A 10,691-nucleotide genomic window follows, 5' to 3' on the forward strand; every position below is an offset into this window, starting at 1 on the left:
TGAACCCTAAGCAAATTGGTTTGATTTCATTAGAAAACATGGCTCAAAAAGGTAATGAGCAACGTGGCTCGAGATGTTCCACACACTGCAAGAACTGAGGATAAGAAAAAGACCTAGAAATAAGTTTTTCAAAGAGGGAGAGAGATAGAAAGAGAACATTTCTAAAAAATATAATATTAAAAAATAATAATAATAATAATAATAATAATAACAATAATTATCAGTATTATTATTATTTTTATTATTATTATTATTATTATTAGTAGTAGTAGTAGTAGTAGTAGTAGTAGTATAAAGATAAGGGAAATGTCCAGAAAACTATATTTCATATTATTTATCATGCATAATTTTTATTATTATTATCATTATTATTAGTAGTAGTAGAAGTAGTAATAAAACTTATTTAGCCATTTATTTGTTGGTTTTTTTTTGTTTGCTTGTTTGTTTTTTTTCTCTTTTTTTTTGTTGCAAAATTTCAGGTAATTTTCTTGTAACTGCTTCCTTTTTTTTTTTTTAAAGAAATCAAGCCAATCTGCCCAGGGCTTCAGTGGGTTAAACTGGTGCATTGTGTGATGGTGAGTAAATAAAGAAACACTACGCAGTAAGGAAAAAATAAAGTCAATGCTTTATTAACCTCAGTTATGTCACATATGACCACATTTAAGAAAGAATTACCAAAAAAGAAAACACAAGTGAATCCAGGGGATCCAACACTGATTCTGGTGGTGTGTGTGTGTGTGTGTGTGTGTGTGTGTGTGTGTGTGTGTGTGTGTGTGTGTGTGTGTGTGTGTGTGTGTGTGTGTGTGTGTGTGTGTGTGTGTGTGTGTGGTGTGTGTGTGTGTGTGTGTGTGTGTGTGTGTGTGTGCATGTGCATGTGTGTGCATTGAAAGGCTGGTGAGTCACATGTACTGGTTGTTAAGTGTCGTTGAGCAACAAACATCATTAAAAAAAGCATCAAATGACTGTCTGAACATTCATATTTCTGCTAATAAATATGAACTTTTGTAAATCTACAGAATAACTAAAGACTGCATGTTTTTATTCTTCAAAATACTTTATTTTCAACCTCCAAAACAATATATATATTTATAGATGTGTTTCTCTCTAGCCTTTTCTTATATTCCTGGGGCAGTTTTGGCGTCACTTTCCTCAGTTTCTGGGTTCAGGTAGCTCAGCAGTTTCATCGCCGCCTCGTTATCAAAGCCTTGCATTTCTCCGCCCCTCTCATCATCCTCAGTCTGTCTCTTTTCATTTGCGCTTTTCTCTGAGTCCATTTGATCAAAATAAGCCTGTATCGCCTGCTCAAAAGAGTCCGTCGTGCTCTGTCCAAGCTCTCGCTTTTGGCTCGCCTTGCTGCCGTACGCGGGCTTTGGATACTGTGCCAGCATCTGAGCTGCCAGATACGCTGCCAGTTCATCCTCGTCCTCAGTGTCGTCATAGTCGTTCTTTAATGTGCTTGGAAGGCGCCGCTGCGTGGGAGCGGATTCCCCCGAACGCCCCGGAGGCTGAGTGTGAAGTCGTGACAGCGAGCTTTTGTACTGCTTCCTGACAGGAGCTCGATCCTCCATGTCGTCCCCTAACCCCAGGATGTTCAGTATCTCTTCCGTCCTCAGCTCCTCTGGGGTTTTTTGTCTGTCAGGAAAGCGTCTGTTGTAGAATTTAGCTTCGGGCATCTTGTGTGTCTTTGGGGATGTCTGAGCGAACTTGTTTCCTGCTCTGGAAAATTCATTGATCTTTCGTGACTTGTCTTGACCCGTCGTCTCTCCTGTTTTGAGCATGTCAAGGAGGTCTTCAGGTGGGATTTGGTATTTTTGGGAGATCTGAATGAGCTGGTAGATGGCCTGCGGGTCTATGTTGTCGCTGTACTGCATCTTAGCCACTCTCCTCTCTGCCCTCTTTTTTGCATCTTCCTCTATCTCTCGTTTCTGCTCCTCTTCTTCTGTTTTCTCCAGTACTTTCAGAAGATAATAGTCTACCAGATTGGCAACATCATCTGGATCTTTTGACCTTTTGACCAAGTAGCTTTCATCATCTCCCTCTTCATCATCCTCATCAGCGTCTTCGTCATTATCGTCAACATAATCGAGGCCTCGGTTGGCTTCGTGGTTGTTGTCCCTCTCCTCCTCTTCTTCCTCTTCCTGTTCTTGTAGCGGCCCCCAGTTTGCGAGATCCCTGTCATCATACGCCACATTCCTCACATTAAACATATCATCTTCCTCTTCATCATCCTCTGTGTCATCCTCCTCATCTTGGCGTTTATGGACACTTGTCAGCTTGTCCAGTTCGTCAAACACAGACTGCAGGGTCGCCAGGTTCTGAGGCGTGTACTTCTCCTCTACGTTCTCATTGGTTCGTTTAAAGGGGCTCTCGTGCTCCAGATCAGGCCCCTCCTCGTCCTCTTCCTCATCCCCCTCACCCTCCTCCTCGTCTTCGAACAACAGCGGCAGCTTTTTGTGAGGCTTGATGGTGTGCTGCGTCTGCTGCACTCTTGGATGCATGCTGTCCTTCATGCCTTCGACGCTGGGACGAAGAGAAGTGGGCTTGGCCTTCTCCGTCTGCTGGAGAGTGCTGAGCACAGCCTGGAGCAGCTCCTCGCTCTTATCCTCCCTTCCTTCCTCCTCCTCATCCTCCTCCTCGTCCTCCTCATCCTTGCTCTGTTGGTTAGAAGCCAGTCTCAGCATGGCACGCAGCTTCTCAGCATCATCCATGTGGCTGGCATCGTACCCTGTAGCTACAGGGGCGTGCTGCTGGGAGTCTGTGCCGGTTCTCTGACGGAGACTCTCGATGTACTCCAAAGCTTTGAGCATGTCGGCATTAGGAGCCTGGCGGATGTCTCCTCTAGGGGAGTCTGGTTCACTTCCTCGCAGTCTGTGTTCTCTGAGAGATGCCCCATGAACGCCAGTTGAACTGAGGAAGAGGAGGATTGAGAGGAGGTTGGCTAAACAGCTGAGGAAAGGTTTGCCTGTGGCGGAGGTCTCAGGGAGTGACGGCATGGTGACGCCTGCAGAGGAAAGACAAAGAGACTCATGTCAGGACTGACCTTTACACATTAAGCTAACAGGTTCACAGCGGTTACCCCTGTGGCATTTCTTAAATGTCTTTTGCTCTTATTGTTTGAAATGTCCGGTCTGATGATAGCGTCACAGACCACAGAGACATCTGCATTGATTTAAAGGCAGGAGGTAAGGTTGAAGAGATGATGCTCGACTTTGCTGCCTCAGTTTGTCTTCATATTTCTATTAAATGTTTTGACAAAATCCAGTTTCCTCCTCTGGTAAAAATTACTATTTAAATTTATTCTACTCAAATTATGTTTATTTTAATGTTTTTTCTTTAATGTTTTGTTATGTTTTATGCAGCTCTTAGAGTATGCTCCAAAGCAAAAATGACAGTTGTAGCAGCAGCAGAAAAAAACAGTTTCCCCTCCAGTGAAATTTACTCTATTTAACTCAAATTATGCTTGTTTAAATATTATTTTTTGTCATATCTTATATAGCTCGTACAGTTTGCATGAAAGCAAAAATGACAGATGCAGCAACAGCAAAACAAACAACCCCCCCCCCAAAAAAAACAAATTCCCCCATGAAATTTAATTTATTTAGACTTTATTTTAGTCAAATTATGCTTATTTTAATAAGTCATATATTTTTTCTTTATTAATAATAAGATTTTAGATTTTAATCGGATTTTATGTACCTGTTAGTAGTTTACAGCAAAGCAAAACTTACAGATGCAGCAGCAAAAAAAAAAAAAAAAAAAAAATTGCTGAGAAGCAACTGGTAGTCAAATTTCTATTGAATAATAAGAATTATAGTAATTGTAATTATTATAATAACATACTGGGTCATTTATGTCAAATATAACCCAGAGTTTTCACACCTCTCCTCCATTTTCCTGCCTGTTGCTGGTATTTGGGGATCATACTGGAATCCTGCCGCCTGTTTGCCAGCAGCAGTAATAGCAGCGGCATTCAGCTCCCGTGCAAATCTCATTAGTCGTCAAATTGCTGCTCTCCGTGAGTCACGGCCCCGTTGTCAAGGTAACCCGTTAAGGCTGATGTTCTCATGAAACCTCTCCTTTAATATCTGAAAACCTTTAAACACAAATAATGACTGTTTTTCAGCTTTTACTCGTATTGAAAATCTTTCTGTAGAGAAAAATTGCCCCTCAGTGGGATGGATTCTGCAAAATGCATTTGAAAACACGTTTTTTAATGTAATTACGTGCAAAATTAAAATGAATTTCACTTTTGTTTTACTTTGTGCAAACAGGATGCAAATAAAAATGATGCATAAACCAGAAGCAACGATGCATACGCTGTCATTTTGTCTGTTCACTTTTTCCTTCATTTTTCCCACCTGAATTTAAATTTTCAAACTTCACGGTAGTTTTACTTGTTTTTTTGCAAGTGACAAAACAATAGTATTTAGCCTACACGCCAAAAAGCTGCAAACAATTCGGAGTACATCTGATGCAAAATGAGAACAAAGAAACCGCGGGGAGCACAACGCAACCTCTTCGCCTCAACAGCTGTGGCGGTGCATCAGGTTGGCAAACAGCTACTGTAACAAGGCAAGCTTAATTACCAAAAAAAAAAAACATCTCTTCATGTAGAAAGACAGAAAACATATGTGGAGGAGTGTTAGTGGCTCATGCTGTTAATAACAACCGGGTCTTACCTTTGTAATTAGTGTCTATGGAGGGTCGTAAGTGAGCTGAGCATCTCTCTGTCTCGCAGTGTGAGTCTGGTTTCAGCACCGCGGACAGCTCCTCATGCTATTAGAACAACCACCTGACTCGTGCGTCAGAGAGCGAGGGGATATACGCAAGAAATGCGCGCGCACACATACATAACACACACACACACACACACACTCACACTCACAGTTCATTTGAGTCAGCCAAACAGAACTGCTTCTCTCTTTGAATATGAACTGAAACGAGTTCTGACCCAGTACATCTCAGCGGCTGCATAATAATGACTATTTGATTAAATGAATACATTTACAATGGAGCTATATTTAGGACATCTGAGCGACTTAAGGGCTGATAAGACCTTCTGTCTCGGCTTTGTGCAATAATGTGAGCTATAGTGGGATTCATAAGCCTGTTTACAGAGAGGACATATCGTGGAGAAGATCATAAGTGGTCACGTGCTTTTCCAGAGGTGGAAATAGACGGTTAATACTTTCAAACCTGAGCAGATGTCTTTATTTCTGCCAAAAACAGTAGGAGAAGGCAATGTGCAATAGAAAAGAGAAAAAAAGAAATATTGTACAAGAAATATAGCAAAAAATAAAATAAAATAAAAACAAAAAAGTAAATAACAACAAACAAGGAAATGACTCAATAAAAAATAATTTTCTAATTCTACATTTTTTTATATATAATTTGGGGAACATTACCTGCCTAGTCACTCATTGCCTTTTTCCCCATGTTTTTGAAAGAAATTGCATCAATTTGCTCAGGGTTCAAAAGGTTAAACTAACTTATTTACCTTTTATTGTTCTGTTTGTTTTTTGCTATTTTGTTTTAAATAAATGGTGTATTGTTGCTGCATTAATAACTTTTCTGATTCATTTGTTCTTTTCACCGACTACCTGATGCTCACAGTAATATTTTTCCACTGTAGTGACTGTTGAATGGCTGCTGTCATTGACTGCTGTTGTGTCTCTGTTGCTGCACTGAGGGACACAGACAGTTAAAAAGTCCACCGATGACTCACATACGGACTCCGCCAAAGCCAGAGATGGGCGGGGTGACAGAGGGACTGCAGGAGTGTGTGTGTGTGTGTGTGTGTGTGTGTGTGTGTGTGTGTGTGTGTGTGTGTGTGTGCGTGTGTGCGCGTGCATGTGCGTGTGTCTGTGTGTGTGTCTTTGTGTGTGAGAGAAAGAGAGAGAGCAAGAGCGCGCACTTTTGTCGTCAGCCAGCCTGTACTGTGGTCTCTATTTTTGGCTGCCTGTCAAATCTTGTCTAGTACAGATGAGTGTGTGTGTGTGGGTTGCTCGCAGATTCATTCATAAATCCCTCTCGTTGCTGTGTTTGATGTGAGCTCAGGCTATCCTCCACTGACCTGCTTCTCTCAGATGCAGTGAAGCTCTCTTGTTTTCAGCTGTGTCACCGTTGCAGTGTATAAATAGTAATCTGTTTACAGAAAAAGAGTCCTTCAACATATTTAGGTTTGACATTCAACCTGCAGTGAATCATAAGCCATCTGACTGTTGAAATACGATGTAAACAAGTGAATCTGAATCAAGAAATCTTGCAGCATTAAAGATTGTATATAACATTTCATAAAATGTTCTTTATGGCACCTGGAAAAGGTTCTGACATATTGCAAACCAAAAAAAATCATTTTCTGGTGCTTTGAAAACCTCTGTTTGCAGTGCGGAGAAAAGAGGAGCGATGAGTCATACACCAACATCCTTTCAAACTCATTATTAAGAACCTTTAAAGGCTCAGTCCTGTCTCACAGATGTGGATTCATATAGAGGCACATCAAACATTCGGATGACTTTATTTCTGAGGGATTCCTGCAAGTGTAACCTTTATTGGAATAAAGTCGACCTTTCTAATGTTGACATACCAGGCTCTGAAGAAGCAGCGCACCAAAAGAAACCAGGACAAAGGAGCTGATTTTAATCTCCTGTCTTCCTTCAGCCTAATTACATTTTCCCTCATGACTAACACACATACACATGCATACACACCCGGTGCTAGTTTTGTACTGATAAAGCCTGAGCTGTCTGGCTAATTGCTTGAGGTTGTGCCTGTGGCAGGATTACTGGTAAACAGATACCAATTACAGCTCAGTTCCACTCCCGTTCTCATTGCCTGTCCACTCAAAAAAAAAAGGTTTTCTCAGGTCAAATAAGAAGTTTCTTACAGGCAATTAGCAGTTTTCCCTTTTTGCACAGCAGTGTGATGTGACTGTTTGGGGTCACATTTTGTGTCACATGGTAGCTCTGAAACTTTTTAAAGCACAGGAACTGGTACATTTAATATTGCCTCAGGTTATAGGCTGATTATGAATAATTTTGTGACTTTTTCTTTGGGTCCTAGTACCTTTTATTACAAAGACTGACTTTATTCTGGACTGAAAATATACAAACCATAATCCCAATGATGAAACCACACTTACTGAGGATGGAAATTATTTACCATACTTAAAAGTGTCAAAGTGCATTCTTGACAAAACAATCCCCATTCAAGGTCTACTTACTAGCTTTTTCGGGGGTATTGAGCCATTTTAAAAAGTATTTCATCAGCAGAAAAAACACATCCAAAAGTTAAAAAAAATCTGTATTTTAAACTCCACTGATGAAGACCCAGCCCATTCACAAGGACAAAATGTTGACACGTTGGCATGTACATTTGTAGATTTCATATGTATAATATAAAAAATGTTAAAGTGAGGGAGTAATATGAGCTGACCTTGTCATTGTGGGTTGAAGGGATGTGGGTGGTGTGTCACCTGTATTCACCTGCCAAGCTGAAGAGGCCAACAAACAACAAAACCGGTTGTGTTCAGCAAGTCATGGCTGCGTTTCTAGCAATTTTATTGCAACCAAACATGCCATAAACAAGTTATGGGGCCACAAAATGAATTGCTTTTTACCAAGACATCATTGCATTTCCTTCAGGATATTGCCACGAAAAACATTTTTGTTTTTTTGGTTTTTAAATCAAGACATTGCTGAATTTCTAGTTTGGGATTATGTCCCTAAATTGGGTAATTTAAGCCAAAACATGATCTTTTCCTAACCATAACCAAGTGGTTTCGTGCCTAATCATAGCCATACCTTAATGTAATATTGTACAAATCTTATGTATGTTTTCGTCCTGCTTTCGTTCACTAAAATGCTTTCATTCACTAAAATGACGCCCCGTTTGCCATCTGACGGATTCCATGTGAACACAGCATAACGGCTAAAATGCAGATTTGTCTGTCTCTTAAGTACTTATGAGAAAATAAGCAACAATCAGTTCACGTCTGAAAAAAACAACACTGGTTCAATCAAATTTGATTGGTTTGCAGCAATGCCTGTCTGATTTTAAATTCAAGTTTTGGTGATTCTTGATTGGTGCACAAAGAAAGTGACATCACTGTTGTTCAAATAAGCCCCGCCCACCTCAAACCAGCGATAGGAGCAGGCTAAAAACAAAAATCTCTTATATTCAGCAACAAAACTATTTGGATTAGTGAAATTAATAAACACATAAATGAATGTTTCATCTATGTAGGACTACAGTTGCTGATTGTAAGAAGTTCATTTAGATAACGTGTTCTTTAAGTGGTCTTTACTCACAAACACTCACCTTTCCTGGTCGAGGGTATCATCTCCTCTCTTCTCTTTACCTTTTTCTGTCTGTGTGTTTGTCTCCTGGCGACCGAGCGGCTGCTCCCCATTCATTACCCCTGAGCCTGACAGCCAATAATTCTGCTCTTTAACTCAGGTTGTCAGAAGCTTGGCAGGCACAATGTAGAGAGAGAGGGAGAGGGAGAGGTTGTGAATGGGTCTACAGGGTTTGACGTCAGCCTCTTTTCTCTGGTCGATTATGTGTGTGCGTGTGTGTGTGTGTGAGTGGGAATAGCTGTGATGCATCAGTTTTTTGTTCTTTTCAGAAATGTGAGATGTGGCACCAGAGTCTCTCTGAGGCATTTATAGTTCTCCAGGGGAGATATACAAATTGTTCCCCACCACATGTGTCACCCTTCCCTGAAATGATGGCAACATTTTAATTGTCCAGTTTACAAAACCACATGCATTTGTGTGTGAGGTTTGCACACACTAAATGTGTGCTGCTGAGAGTGAAAGAAAGGGATCAGAGGGAGAACACGAAGAACCCTGACATTTATTAAATGTTTTTTTTTATGATACAACCACTTAAAAACCCCAGGACGCTAATTTCTAAGTGCCTCATCCAAAAACACCATTTTCATGTTTGTTGTTCTGATGATTCGCTGCAGGTAAGAATGATTTGTGTATCCACAGGAGCATGAGTCACTGGCTTTACTGATGTTTTGTGAGGAGAATACAGCCGAAGCAATCTGACCACTTTGGCTGTTTATGAAAATGAAAATGAAATTGGCAGGACCCTTGGCACGTACAGGAAATTATAACAGGAACTACACAAAGCAAGAAGGTATCTGAGCAGGCAGGTTGAAGTACAACTGAGATTTGTATCATTCCACAAACAATAGCACTGTTTAAAGCTCCATAACATCAGCACAAATCATATTATTATATTTAATCACCAAATGTTTTGACAAGAGTAACAACAAAACCCCAAAGAAATATCTGATAATAATTCAAGGAGTCATTAAAATGCCACCTCATAGTTATTCCATCATTCTTATTTTTAATTTTTTTAAAAAAAATCTTTAAATTTATAGGTTTATTTTATTTTATTTTATTTTGTTTTAAAAGTATGTTTTTATTTCATAGGGACATTTTCCCCAATGACTTTTTATTTCTTAGTGTTGCTTTTTGATGATATCACATTTTATATCACAGCATCACTTTTTATTTTATAATTTTGTCATGTGGCGTCATCACCACCCATTGCCCCTTCATCTTGTAGACCATTACATGCCTCAGGCCTCCTCCTGTTCACTTTTTTTTGGCTTGTGCTCTCCTTGTGTTAAGTGTTAATGAGGTACTTATCCATATTCAGTGTATGAAATACAGTAGATGAAGGTAGGCAGGAGTACCACTAATAAAGCTAAGTTGTGGTATGTACTGCTGTGGATGGGGGACGAAATATATTTTAGTCATCGAAAAAAAGGCCCACCAAAAAAAAAAAAAACAGCACTCTTTTTAAGTGTGCACTTTATTAAGAATATTTCACCACTATATCTCGCTGTCAGACAGCCCTGTCTGCCAGGGACTTAAAAAAAAACCGCTTTGATGTTGCAGAGTAATCCTCTCTTTTCTAATATCATCTTTTAAAAGGACTCCATTTAATATATAAAACCTAAAATATTCAAATTTATCTCCATCATGGTGTAATACAAAAAAGAGTCCGCACCATTCAAACTTTCACAAAATTATAGGCATATTCTACATATACTATATTTAAAAATATTCTTTGGTATTTTTGCCATATCCAGATACAGTGATGACTGCTGGGTAATTTATGCATGTTGTTGTCCAATCGCAAGTCTCCATTTGACCACGTGACAGGACGTTAAGATTCAGGTAAAACTCAACACCTTTCCAGGCTGAGCGGGTCACAGCTAGCAAACAATCAAACACAAAGCGATTGCAAGAAAAGACAGGAGAGAAAACAGCAGGAGAAGAAGATTTGAAGGCTCCCTAAATTGGATTATTATTATTTATTTATTATTTATTTATTTTACAAACAAATACTAGCTCACAGACAAGCCCCTCGCAGTGTGACAACAAACATTTGGCAGGTAAGCAAACGTGTGCAGCAAGCTAGGTAACGTTGGCATACTTGTATTATGTAGGCTAAGTTGTAGGCTGCTAATAAATTAATGTCTCAAGTAGCCAGCTTGTTATTATGGAAAGCTAACTAACAGGTTAGTGGATGCTAGCTGTTTGTAGCATTAGATAACTGACGTATTTACATATTTTCGGTTGCAGGTCTAACCAATCAGAGACAGACGCATTCAAATGGGTGAGTACAAGTGTCTTTTCAAGAGGATTTGGGGTATTTTTTGGGCC

At 39.7% G+C, this 10,691-nt stretch overlaps 1 protein-coding gene across 2 annotated transcripts; it reads right to left on the reverse strand.

Moving 5' to 3' along the window:
* Positions 1-841: 841 nt before the first annotated feature.
* Positions 842-8,458, reverse strand: scg2a (secretogranin II a). Of its 2 annotated transcripts, none has more exons than XM_042487191.1 (2): positions 8,320-8,458; positions 842-3,001 (listed from the first exon to the last, which is right to left on the reverse strand). In XM_042487191.1, exons 1-2 carry the CDS (start codon positions 8,408-8,410, stop codon positions 1,116-1,118), a joined length of 1,977 nt encoding a protein of 658 aa, XP_042343125.1. In that variant the 5' UTR covers positions 8,411-8,458; the 3' UTR covers positions 842-1,115. The 2 variants fall into 2 exon arrangements, with proteins under 2 accessions (XP_042343125.1, XP_042343126.1); XM_042487192.1 differs by lacking the exon at positions 8,320-8,458 and adding an exon at positions 4,680-4,737.
* Between the last annotated feature and the right edge of the window lie 2,233 nt (positions 8,459-10,691).

This window comes from Plectropomus leopardus, chromosome 5, assembly GCF_008729295.1.
Source record: "Plectropomus leopardus isolate mb chromosome 5, YSFRI_Pleo_2.0, whole genome shotgun sequence".
NCBI classification, from domain to species: Eukaryota; Metazoa; Chordata; class Actinopteri; order Perciformes; family Serranidae; genus Plectropomus; species Plectropomus leopardus.